Source organism: Asterias amurensis, chromosome 9, assembly GCF_032118995.1.
Source record: "Asterias amurensis chromosome 9, ASM3211899v1".
Lineage (NCBI taxonomy): Eukaryota > Metazoa > Echinodermata > Asteroidea > Forcipulatida > Asteriidae > Asterias > Asterias amurensis.
Genome location: NC_092656.1, coordinates 5,986,930 through 6,000,700, shown reverse-complemented (window position 1 = coordinate 6,000,700; position 13,771 = coordinate 5,986,930). Strand labels below are relative to the sequence as shown.

Below are 13,771 nucleotides of genomic sequence, written 5' to 3'. Positions count from 1 at the left end.
ATGACCGGGGTTCAAACCCACATTCTGATGACTTGATTTCAATTGCTCTTAAAGACACTGGAAACTATTGGTAATTGTCAAAGACCAGTATTCTCACTTGGTGTATCTCAACATATGCATAAAATAACAAACCTGTGAAAATTTGAGCTCAATCGGTTATCGAAATTGCGAGATAATATTATGAAAGAAAAAACATGTCCTTGTCACTCAAAGTTGTGTGCTTACAGATGTTTGATTTCAAGACCTCAAAATCTAATTCTGAGGTCTCAAAATCAATTCATGGAAAAATACTTCTTTCTCGAAAAGCACTCCACTTCAGAGAGAGCCGTTTCTCACAATGTTTTATACAACCAACCTCTCCCCATTACTCTTTACCAAGTAAGGTTTTATGCTAATAACTATTTTGAGTAATTACCAATAGTGTCCACTGCCTTTAACCACTCAGCCATGACACGTTGTTGATTATACTCCCACCAAGAATCGAAATCCTACCCAAATAAATAACATTCATTAATCCTTGAAAGAATACTTACTTTAATGTCCCCCTCTGCCGACCCCGTCACAAAGAACTCTTCCGATGGATCCACGGTGATACACTTAATACTGCTGTCATGAGCCTGGAAGGTGTGACGTAACTTACGCTGTCGTATGTCATACAGAGCTACCTCTCCTTTCTTACTACCAGTGATAAGAATCTGCTGCCGAGGGCAGTAGACTAGCGTTGGACAGCCACCCTCATGGCAAGTGAATCCTGCAAACAATGGAACAAACTTTGTCAACATCACAAACAGAATTGCCTTTAAACTTTGTCTACCGGTACATGTCTTCAAATCCCGTGCTCACCAGTCACCATCGTACATATCTGACAATCTACATCTGTATGTTCCTCCAACCACGTTCCCTATGCTCTTCCTCAGAGAACCTCTTGGCCGAACATCACACTGTCTCTAGAGCTGGTTAACGTGCATTTTCTGCTAATGCTCCAAAACTATGGAACTTATCATTAAAATCACATCTTCGCCATGCAACTACACTTGGACAACTCAAGAAACTACTCAAGACTCATTATTACAAAAATACTTGACTGTTTTTAATTTACCTTAAATTGGAACATCTTGAGTTTGGATTATTTTGTCGCATCTTCTGTAGGCGCTTTGTAACATTAAGGAAAACATGCCCGATATAAATGCTGATATGTATGGATGTGTGTATGTATGTTTTGTTGCACTATAAATTCCCTTAAAATTCACCCAGCCAGTGAAAACACTTCTAACTCATTTCTAATTCAAGTTACAGCCGGAAACAAAAGCCAGACGAGCGGACATTCTTGGCAGGTTAAGAAATATTACATTGTGGGCTAAGCCATAAAAAAAAGGGGGGATCATACGATAATACCTGGGGAAAGCCCTCAATGTCGCTCTACTAAAAATGTCCGTAGCTCTTGTAAGTATAAACGGAAGGCCGGCCGGCCACCGTAGGCAATGACAATACCCCTATTAGCCTACGGTGTAGGGAATCTAGTTCCATGCTTCTCCTCATTGAACCCAAATCTAGACACTCCTGTGGTGAAGGGTCTTTTTCTGCAGCTGCGCCACGCATCTGGAACTCTCTACCACTTACTCTTAGATCTTGTTTTCGTACCACAAAATTCAAATCTCTTCTCAAAACTTATCTTAGGACACAGGCTTTCGAGGATTAGTTTAGTTGTGTCTGTTTTCTTTCGTTTTGTTTTTTGGTTTTACTGCAACCAGCAGGGTGGATACGTGTCTTTATTATTATTACTAATATTGTTATTATTATTAAAACATATTATTTGGTTTGCATCAACACCATGTGTGTGTCTACTCGCCAGGTAGATTTCGTTTTTTAGAAAACTGTCTTGCTATAAATTCTTCTACTGCGGAGTAGATTTTAAAATGTTTGAGAACAATGAGCGGAACGCAAAACATCTGGCCATCTGGACAAATGTTGTGCAAAGGGCTTTATGAGGCTAAAACCTTAATTGATGAGGAATATCCAAGACTCGTCTTCTTCCGTGAAACCCATCACCAGGTTTCATAATCCTACTCACCGTGGACCATGGCCTTGTTCGTCGGCATGAGTGTATCCCAAAGACAGATGTTCCTGTTATCGGACGAGAGACCAGCCGTTGCTAAGAAACTAGATGAACCCAAGAAATTGAAATCATACACCGTCTTGCTGTGGCATTGTTTGCTCTGAAAACATAAAAACAAAATGAGACTCATTAGCTGTGAAATCAATGTCATGTGAGGCAGCCAGGAGATCAGTGACGCCTTTCAATTTTTTTTTTGAGGCAATGTTTTTCCAATTTCAAAGTTTCAAAGTCAAATGTGAATATTAAGGGTCCTATTTCGGCCTCTTTTTACACATTAAACAATCTAAATTTTGTGGTGCTCAGTAGAACCCTCTGAGATGTATTTGACTGACCATGGTCAGAATGCACTATGAATAAAACATCTACAAAATTGCCGTTGTTTACAGCTCAAGATTTCCAAGAAATTCACTATGAAGTAAGGATGCATGAAATCTGAAAGAAGCGAACACTTTCATGGTAATAATTAAAATGCCTGCATGCTAAGTACAAAAAAAGTATTGCTTAACAGAAACAGGCTACCAGCCAAAATAAAGTTTACATTGCGACAACTGGTTCCCCACTCAATGTTTGCGCAGTAAAGAAATTTGTCAAGCAGTAATTTCTGCTAAATGAAATTATGAAATTTATGAAATTGGGCCCAGCTGTCGATTTCACCAAACTCTCCCTAACTTAGGATTAATCTTAGGACTTAGGACGATGTTAGGCTCCGTATCCGAAGACGTAGAACACATCAAACCCATCCCAAGTAGGATGAGTTACTCGTCCTAACTTGAGATAGGATTAACCCTAGCGTTTTGAGAAATCGGCTTCAGGTCCTTCCAATGTCACAAGAACATCAGAGATGTTGACAACGTACCCAGAATGGTTTGGTGACTGTTTGGGAGTTCATGCCGACTTGCCACAAGGAGAGTTTACCACTGTCATCAGCAACTCCAAACTGTCAAAACACAGAAAAAATGGAAACAATAATATTAGAGTCTGAAATAAAGATCATATTAAAGACACTGGACACGATTGGTAATTATCATAGACCAGTCTTCTCACTTGGTGTATCTCAACATATGCACAAAATAACAAACCTGTGAGAATTTGAGCTCAATTGGTCGTCAAAGTTGCCAGATAATATTATGAAAGAAAAAACACCCTTCTCACACGAAGTTGTGTGCTTTCAGATGCTTGATTTTGAGACCTCAAATTCTAAACCTGAGGTCTTGAAATCAAACTCGTGGAAAATTACTTCTTTCTCGAAAACTACGTCACTTCAGAGGGAGCTGTTTCTCACAATGTTTTATACTATCAACCTCTCCCCCTTACTTGTTACTAAGTAAGGTTTTATGGTAATAATTGTTTTGAGTAATTATCAATAGTGTCCACTGCCTTTAAATCAGGCCTGGAATTTCACCTTTGAAAGGGCAAATATTCTATTGGAAATATTCTATTCAATGGAAAACTTTTGTAATTCCAGAACTGATAAATTCTTATACAATAAGAGGTTTAGAAATAACAGGTTTCATAACTCGTTCTCTCTACTGGAGTGTTTGAATTTTTTTTTAATTTTAAAGATTTAGAAACAACCTGTTCTTTTCCACAGGTTTCATAAGCCGTTCTCTCGACAGAATTTTCTCAACTTTTTCTATTTATAAGTTTAGAAACACTTAACCCATTCTTTTCTAAGTTTTATAGCCTGTTCTCACGACAGGATTGTGTTGCTTGTATGTCTTTGCAGGTTTATACATAACCTCATCTTTTTTACAGATTTCATACCACAATCCCATTCTTTTTTCTCTTTACAGGTTTATACATAACCTATTTATCTTGGTGCTTCTTTAAATGTTTCAGCAAGAAAATTTACATTTTCCTCATTAGGGTGATTTTTGAAAAGTCAAAAACTGCCTTGCCCTTACAAGAATAAAGTGCCAGGCATACAACACAAGGCTAGACAATAAAAGGTTTTGTGTTTTAGTCTGTGTGCGACCAGCTCCTCCAATTGCCTTGGTGCTTCTTGAAATGTTTCAGCAGGAAATTTACATTTTCCTCATTAGGGTGATCTATGCTAGGTCAAAAACTGCCTTGCCCTTACAAGAATAAAGTGCCAGGCGTACAACACAAGGCTAGACAATCAAAAATCAAAAGGTTTACATCATGAAAGTTCACAGGGGTTTTAGTGGGGCAACAAAACTCCTGGGGCCTCAGTAACAGTAAGTTAGCTGCCAGGAAAATGCCCTGGTGAATGGGCATATCACGCAGAAGAGCCAGCCCTACTCCGGAGTAGGTGAAAGCCGTAACAACTCAGGATTGTCTTGAAACCTGCAACCGGACCATGATGTTAAAGGAACACGTTGCCTTGGATCGGACGAGTTGGTCTATAAAAAGCATTTGTAACCGTTTTTTATAAAATGCATATGGTTGGAAAGATGTTTTAAAAGTAGAATACAATGATTTTGCCTCGAAACTAACACGGTCAGCCATTTATGGGAGTCAAAAATTTAACTCCCATAAATGGCCGACCGTGTTAGTCGACGAGGTAAAAGGAAAACCACGCAATTTCAAGCATATTTGTGTGGATCATTGTATTCTACTTTTAAAATAGCTTTCTAATCATATGCATTTTATAACAAACGGTTACAAACGCTTTTCAAAGACCAACAAGACCGATCCAAGGCAACGTGTTCCTTTAAAAACTCCTTGGGCCTCCCCCGGAGCTGTATGCCATGGGGGATAAAAGATACAGGGTGAAAAGGGCTTTTGTGTAGTCTCTTGATGTACTTGTACCTTATTGCCTTGGTCATTGAAGTACATCTGGGTGACTTTAGGATACTGTCCGGGGAACCTGTGGGCATACAGCTTGTGGGTATGCCCCCATTCCCACATCTGGACACTGCCGTCGTTTGATCCACTCAGGTCTGTAGTCAAGATGAGAGGAACAAAAAATCAAATTTTCAGTGAGTGAAATGAACTAATCGCTCAATAAAAAGTTGGAGGCAGGTTACGGCTAGCCATTGTACAGGAAAGTAAAAAGAATACAAGTTTATAGTCTGAAATAATGATCATGTATATTCTTATAAACGTTTTTGGTTTTTTACATTCTTTCTACAGGTTTTATAAAAACATTTGTACCTGTCGTTTGATCCACTCGGGTCTGTAGTTGAGATGAGACAAACAGAAAATCAAAAGAGTTGAACAAAACAACTGCTCAAGTCAAGGAGTCAAGACAAGGAGTCAAGCAGTGCTACATTGTACCTTATTGTACTCCTTTTTATTGACATCATCAAATGTGCAAGGATGAATAGTGAACATATAAAAAAAAACAGAACACTAATGGAAGAGTTCATACTTCCTGCGAATGCGAATGCAAGGCAAATTTTGACATCACATGGCTGTTTCCGCAGCGAATGTTTTGCAAAAGTTGAACAGAGCTTCAACAGTTGAACAGAGGTTCAACAGTTGCACAGAGGTTCAACTGTTGCAGTTGAACAGAGGTTCAACTGTTGTGAGTTATTCAATGCAAATTTGTGACGTCAAAATTTGAATCGTACCGCATTCCCATTTGCAAACTTTAAGTCGTATCCAAATTGGCGGCTATGGCTGTGGCTATGACTACCGCTAAGGGTGTCGCTAAGTACAATGTACACCCTATACTGTACATTCAATGCATGGTGACACGGTGATCTAGCCTTAGCTGTAACCACCAATTAGACCATAATTCCGTTTGTTTTGGGTAACCTTGGTTTCAGTAAAAACAAATTTTTGAGGAATTCAAACTTACAATATGGCAGGGTTGGATGTGCAGCGAGTCTTCGGATATGGTACAAAGGACGACTCATTATCTGTACATCCAAAACAAAAAACATGTTGAAAACATAGATGCTACAGATCAGCCTATTAAAAACATCCAACAATAATAATAATGGGGCTAGGGTTTACGTCCCATCCAAATGATGAAGCAATCATGGTTATACTATTGGTAATTACTAAAAAATAATTATTAGCATCAAACCTTACTTAGTAATGAGCAATGGGGAGAGGTTGATACATGTAGTATAAAACATTGTGAGAAACGGCTCCCTCTGAAGTAATGTAGTTTTCGAGAAAGAAGTAATTTTCTGTGAATTTGATCAAGTATCACGACCGGGGCTTAAACCAAACTCTGCTGAACAGAAACCCCAGAGATTAAGTCCGGTGCTCTTATCTGCTACGCCTTGACACGCCATACATGTATGTATACAAACCTAGTAAGTCTCGCACCTGTGTTTGTTTGGGGACCAAGGTGCACTGCTTTATTGCACGAAGGAAACAAACCTGCTCAGTTTAAAAGACCGGGTATCCTTTTGGTAAAAGTCAAAGACCAGTATCTTCACTTTGTGTATCCCGACGTAAAGAATTTTTTTTTCCCACCCTTGTTCACATAAAATTATGTGCTTTCAGATGCCTGATAAAGGCCTCATGCCTGATGATGAACCCGTTCCCAAAATTCAAATTTAAGGGTGAAATTTGTGTCTTTTCTCAAAAGCTACATTGCTTCAAAGGGAGTCGTTTCAAAAGGGTGTCGTTTTTTCTAACACCAACAGATTTCCAGTGCCCTGCACCAAGTAAGTAGTTATTTAATATTGGGGAGGTAGTGCTTTCTGCTCTACCGGCCAGGCTTCGGATTGATGATACCCAAGCCAACATCCGTATGGATTGTAAAGTGGGCAACCCTGTTTCAGCCCTAGGAGTAGGTGGCAACAATCTCTGGAAAGAAATAATCGAGCCCACACCTTGAAGTGGCCTTCAGGCCTTGTGTGTCTGGCGACTTGCATAAAAAAAAATATAAAAAAATGGTCTTGAACTTGAGGAATAAGGCCTCCGCCAAGATGGGCGGGGTTGGGGACAGGGGTGGGGGACTACTCACAATGTTAGTTCCACGTCCAGTCTGATTGGAGAGATTCAACTCATTAGAGAAGCCAGTGGTGATCATTGAAGGCGCTGGGATGGGGTTAGTGTAGGGGTTCGCCATGGTGCGTTCCACCGGTGTCACCATCAAGAAATCATTCTCCAGATGACTCGCAGTGTTGCCACGACTGAAGTAGTAACAATAAAAATAAAAATATATATTTGATTTGCGGTAACACCATCACAGATTACTAGATTACTACAAATTTTGTCAACAGTTAATTTTCTACAAAGTTAAACTAATTAAAAATCCTGACAAACATTTCATACTTCCTGGGAGTGGTGTATTCATCAATCTCCTCTTCCATCCAGAAGGTCTGTTGTGGGTTAAGAAGGAGCGATATATCCAGCTCCAGAAGGCCTCGTTGGGTTGATACGACGATACCGGTAGGGTTTGCCTGCATAGACACAAACAAACCAAACCAAACATGAGGAAAAAACACACACAAGTAGAGCTGTCCCCCAATTTCATGGCTCAGTTACCGCAGGGTGAGCCAGAAGGGTTGGTTGCATGGACAAAAACAGAACAACAAAAAGGAAAAGAAAACACTCATAGAACATGGCTCATTTTCGTGGCTCTGCTTACCGTAAGCAAAGAATCAACGCTTGCAGAAGCAGAGAAATCAGTGCTTACGTCCAGCCTGTTTCACAGGTTATCAGTGAATTTTGGCTTCTGTGCGTGCGTACTCCACATTACTAGGCATTCTACGCTTACACAGCTAGAGCAGAAATTTGGCGCTTGCTGTAAGCAGAGAATGGTGATCGCAAGCGCAGAGTACGGTGGTAAGCAGAGCCACGAAATTGGACCCTGCTCAGAAGCTGTGAGTTATAACCCTGACAAGCTGAAGTTTAAAACAAAATGGTTTAATTTTTCAAGACTGAGAAAAGTTATTTGTTGGAATATCAATAAATTAGGCACTTGCGATTTTTCATGCAATGATGACTTGTTATGTGTTATAAAGTATTGGATTTGAATAGACTACAATTAAATTCGTCATTGCTAATCATAGATGAAAACCTGGAACACGTCAACACACTGGAGAGTAAGGGCTTCCTACCTCATGCCCTGAAAGCGTTCTGTAGTTTCAGAAGGAAGAGGCAAACCAACCTATGTCTGAAACCCAGTTTCGGAAAACAATAACTTTGTTTTACAATAGCGAACAGCTTGTCCCGCAATGAACTGACATATGTGGGGGAAAAATCACCAAAGTTTGCATTTCAGTTTTTGTACAAATTACTGTAGACATGTATTTATTACTTTTTAAAAATTTCAACAAGTTTCAGGTCGTAATATAACCAATGTATCGCTAGATTTGCTATTTTGTATTTCCATAAAGTGATGTATACAACAGTTTATCAATTAAAGGCAGTGGACACTATTGGTAGTTACTCAAAATAGGTATTAGCATAAAACCTTTCTTGGTAATGTGTAATGGGGAGCTATTGATGGTATAAAACATTGTGAGAAACGGCTCCCTCTGAAGTGCCATAGTTTTCGAGAAAGAAAGAATTTTCAATGAATTTGATTTCAAGACCTCAAATTTAGAACTTGAGGTCTCGAAATCAAGCATCTGACAGCACACAACTTTGTGTGACATGGGTTTTTTTCTTTCATTATTATCTCGCAAGTTCGATGACCGATTCAACTCCAACTGTGAAGACTAGTCTTTGACAGATACCAATAGTGTCTTTAAGACCCTTAGTGCCCTGCTCAGTTCCTTAGTTTCAATCCAGGAAAGTGGACGCTCTCTTTATAACCCCTAGCTAAAGACCAAAACTGCAAACTGTCATTTCATATCCTGACTGCACTACTTTAAAAAAATAATGTTATTTCTGATGCTCCAGTTTTGTGGGGTGTTGTGGCCGAGGGCCGAGATAGTACTTGTGATTGATTGAGTTTACACGTAGTAGCGCCTTATTGTTGCACAGGCTGTGTACTCCACAGGGAGCTGAGATGGTTAAAGGAATGTTTTAAGACCCAATGACTAGGGGTAATAATGTTGGAAGCAATTTGAGATGCCCTTCAGGAGTGTAAAGCGCTATATAAAAATAAACTAATATATTATTATCTAAAGATTGTTGTTCTACAGAGGTTCTATTAGTAGTAAACTTCAATCAATGTAACTGCATACTGTTAGCAAACAAATAAAACAAACAAATAAAACAAACAAAAACACAAAACTAACATTGGTGTCCACCTCATGGTACCAAGATAAGTCAAGAAAAAAATATAGATGAAATAAGTAAGCAAATATCCTGGCAGGTTGCTAGAAAAGTATTGCTGCAATGAATATCCAAATAATTTTGCTCTTGAGAAAAATGAGAACAAAATACAGATTAAATATCAAACTGTTTTTCGCTTAAAATCTATCTAAAGAAAATTTTGCAATCACCTTATAAGGACTTCACCTATAAATACCACATTTATAATACCTTTTTTTGCATTAAATGGATTTTTTTTATTCAATGGAATTCGATTCAATTCACAAATTGTTTATTAAAACATGTATCGCAGTTAATAACCGAATTGCACTTGCCATTACATAGAATATGTTTGTGCTTAAACACCTGTTAAAGACAATGGACACAATTAGTAAGTGTCAAAGACCAGTCTTCTCACTTGGTGTATCTCAACATAATGCATAAATCGAGCTTGATTGGTCGTCGGAGTTGCGAGATAACTTTGAAAGAAAAAAAAACACCCTTGTCAAACGAAGTTGTGTGCTTTTAGATGCTTGATTTCGAGACCTCAAGTTCTAAACCTAAGGTCTTGAAATCAAATTAGTGGAAAATTACTTCTCTCTCGAAAAGTGTGGCACTTCAGAGAGAGCCCTTTCTCACAATGTTTTATACCATCAACCTCTCCCCATTACTGGTCACCAAGAAAGGTTTTATGTTAATAAATATTTTGAGTAATTACCAATAGTGTCCACTGCATTTAACGATGCCTGACAAAGGTCCGACTTGGATCAATAGCTAAGGCATAGAGTTATATATAAGAACTAGAGCGCGCACTGGCCTATATACGCGCCCCAGTATGCGAGCAGGCGGCCATTTTCTAAGTTGACAAAACAGCTATCTCACAGCGTCTGTTTGTGCGGCCATTTTGTAAGTTGAACCAACAGCATCGCGTGAGCGTTCAATAAAAAAAACCTCAAACGTGTATTTCATATTCAACGCGCGTGCAGAATGACGCGCTTGTCATCTTGTGGTCCCGTGGCGTTTGTGCACGAAGCATCACTCGTGCGCCCTCTAGTTCTTATATATAACTCTATAAGCTAAGGCCATCTCCCCTACTACATGAAGTTCTATAAATAAATATAGAAATAGAAACATCCCTAGCCCTCCACAAAAGAAAGAAACACCAGTGGAGGGCTTTATTTTCATTTGAGTGCTGATTATTATTGTGTTTTTTTGTAGGCTTACACTAATTACTGAGCAGAAAAACACTCTTCACAGGTTTCTTTAAATTTAATGAGAAATCAGGTTTCTCCTGGAGCCAATAATATAATGTCATTAAGAAATCGTTCACCGTCAGGATGTTTTTTATCAGCATACATTTTTGCCTATAAATATCCCAATTATGATCCGTTTTACTGTTTATCTTGTTTCATGTGTTTTGAAAATACATGTACTTGAATTAGAACTTTTATTTTATTTGCAAAAAATCATTTTAAATGCCCTGAAATTTTGGAAGAAGCAGAGACTTTTTCTGGGTCAAAAGACTCTGCTAGGGTCGAAACATCTAAGCACACGAGAGTATGCTTAGCATGAAATTTCTTCCTTGATAAAAATAAGATTACCAACCAAATAATTTCCATTCATTGCATATTGCTAGTTGCTGGTATTCAGCAGTTGATTGCTTATCCTGGAAATCATGTGGAAATTTGGTTGGTAATCCTGTTTTTATGCAGTTGTGCACAAGACATGGTAGTTTGGCTGGTAACCTTATTCTGTTACATGTAAGTATAATTTTGTTAGCTCCATGAAATTGAGCCTAGGGATTCAACCTTTTGCTTTTTAACGAATAGTACATAACTGGTTAGCTCAGTGGTTTCATTCCATTTCTTTCAACTCTGTGGACCCCAGTTAAAAGCTCACACGTTGACAGGAGCCTCGAGTTTGCACTACCTACTTGACGTGGTACAGGACATTGACTGGTTAGCTCAGTGGTTTCATTCCATTCTTTTCAACATCTTTGGACCTTTTAATTAGTCAGTTTTTGTGGTTAAAATTGTGTAAGTTCTTATTGTTATTATTATTATTATTATTATTATTATTATTATTATTATTATTATTAACTCTGTGGACCCCAGTCAAACAACTCTGTGGACCCCACCCAGTTACAATCTCACACATTGGACAGGAGTGTGCACTCCCTACCTGATTGCTCAGGTTTTCCCACCACAACAACAAATTTGCCTATTAAACAGAAAACCCAAAACCAAAATGATAAGCCCATTTCCAAAAATCCCTTCACCATAATCACCAAGAAATATAAGTTTTTTTCCCAGAAAAATTTGATACAAATCAATGCAAAAACACCATCACCGCAACCATTGTGGAAAGATCAAACATGAGAGACAAACAAAAAAACTTAATTTCAATGAATCTAATTAGACGTCCCACCCAGGGTTTTCCTGGAAACCGCAGCAACAGATTCTCCTTTGTGCTTTCTCATCCTTTCATAATGCTTTATACTAGTTAGCCTTGCTCAAGGCAGTCGCATTATTCGCTCCCAAAAGACGCCGCTGTAAACCCACCCGTATACCATGTTCGTGGTGCGTGCGATCACACCGCATGACCCACCCGTATATACACTGTCAGATCGTACGAATACTGTTCACACAAGTCATCGCACTCGTACCACTAACCGCATGCGGAGGCCGTCAGGCCGACAGCCTTGTTGGGTCTGTATCTTCCAGGTTTAATGTGTTGTATTGAAAAAAATTCCACTAGTGGAAACAATTGGGGGGGGGGCTCTCGGATATGCTAGTATGCAGCTCATGAATATGTATATGTTTGTCAGACCTATCAGACCACACAGGATGTAAGGCAAATGACTTATTCATTTTATTCAGTCACGCTTGCCTATCATGCTTGCTGAGCGTCCATGGTGGTGGTGTGTGATGATGTAGACATGTCTTGTCTTTCGCGGGCATTATGGTAATGAGCTGACCGTGGGAACTCTTCACTTATTATAGTAATGAGGTCCGTGGCTTCAACACAGACCCTATAAGGTAGTCGGCCTGACGGCCTCTGCATGCGGATAGTGTACGGGGGCACCGTGAATACGGGTGGGTTTTATACAACGGCGGTCTTTTTTCGGAGTGAATAATTCGACTGCCGTGAGCAAGGCTATACTAGTGAAAACTGCCATACTTCCTACAAGTTTTTAATACCAATCATTTACATGTACATTTCCTTTAATTAAGAACCATCAAAACTCAGAGAGAGTTTTATGCTCTTAAGGCCTGGTCACACAAGCCTCAATAACGAGAACGAAAACGATAACGTTAAAAACGCACGCCCTCAACTGGATGAATAAGCGGCGAATTATGCGTGGAGGAACACAACCAACGCGTTCTCTTCGCATCGTGATTGTTTGTTTTTGCTATTGGTTTCGCTGCAGTGTTACTCGGCCTTTAGTGTCTCCGCAAACCTAACTTGATTGAATTCCCGCCATGTTAAGTTCAAATTCTCACTGAAATTCTTGTAAACCAAAGACCTCAGCCTCCACATTCTCCACACTAAAATGACAAATCATAGTACCATGACACGTTTATGACTTTAAGATTAATGTTCTTGGGTCGGTAATAATTGTTTCATTTAACTTCATGCAAGTTATGATTATTTGTTTGTTTTTACAGTAAGCAGTATACTGTATTAAAGACACAGAATGGTAAACAGATTTGGTTACCACTAAGTTAACTTTCAGGATGTTCAGATTTTGTCCTAAGAAATGTGTGATTTTTGGTTGGACTAATGTACATGTGGATACAATATCTTAGGTGTTTAAGGAAGCCTTAAGCATGGTATTAAGCCTTGTGAGTTCAGCAGATGCATGCACCTTAGACATACTGACCAATCAAAAGAGGAGACTACCTTGGCAGAAATGGGTTAGACGCCAACAAAATATTTCCTGATGGTAGGGTCATAGATTGGTTTTTGTCCATGTTACGCTGATTCATAGGCAAACTTAACAAGAAAGATACAATTTAAGTCACATGTGAAAGTGTCAGCTGGTTAGAGTGTTTACTTGTTGATTAACCAGCTCAAAACTGCATAGTGCTTTCAGCAGTTTGGGGTTCGAACAAAGACAATTTTACTACAGCATGATTTGACCCAACAACCTATAGTTTAAAGTGCCGGCACTCTACCAATTGAGCTATTCCAAGCCCAATGTTGGCGGTCTCCCTAACTTTGAGAAAGTGTTTGAATAAGGAGCATTTAATCTATCCACAGCATCTATGGCCGTTGCATTCACAAAAAGACCCCACTGAATGGTTTTAATATTTCTGATGAAAATACTTTCACAAAGTAGCTAGATACTAGCTCAGTTGGCTAGAGCACTGGCATGCAAAAATCGCGCCACAGCACCTAGTCAACCATTACATGGTTCTATCTAAGGATTTGGTCTCATAAATGATAACATAGTCCCACATCTTACAGGAAATACTGTATGTTACAGCACCAGGAGTGTCACTGAGTGACGCTATTTAA

General features: G+C 39.0%; 2 protein-coding genes across 3 annotated transcripts in view; both read right to left on the bottom strand.

Moving 5' to 3' along the window:
• Positions 1 to 13,771, bottom strand: part of LOC139941841 (dmX-like protein 2) — a 77,516-nt gene that overhangs the window by 5,456 nt on the left and 58,289 nt on the right. For both annotated transcript variants that reach the window (XM_071938466.1, XM_071938467.1), the window contains 7 exons: positions 7,319 to 7,446; positions 7,008 to 7,176; positions 5,883 to 5,943; positions 4,889 to 5,019; positions 2,973 to 3,053; positions 2,072 to 2,216; positions 534 to 751 (listed from right to left, as the gene is read on the bottom strand). In XM_071938466.1, coding sequence (XP_071794567.1) covers positions 534 to 751; positions 2,072 to 2,216; positions 2,973 to 3,053; positions 4,889 to 5,019; positions 5,883 to 5,943; positions 7,008 to 7,176; positions 7,319 to 7,446 — 933 coding nt within the window. The remainder of the gene's footprint in view (positions 1 to 533; positions 752 to 2,071; positions 2,217 to 2,972; positions 3,054 to 4,888; positions 5,020 to 5,882; positions 5,944 to 7,007; positions 7,177 to 7,318; positions 7,447 to 13,771) is intronic.
• The window catches only part of LOC139941842 (serine/threonine-protein kinase ULK3-like), a 181,249-nt gene that overhangs the window by 122,956 nt on the left and 44,522 nt on the right, over positions 1 to 13,771 (bottom strand). The window lies entirely within an intron of this gene.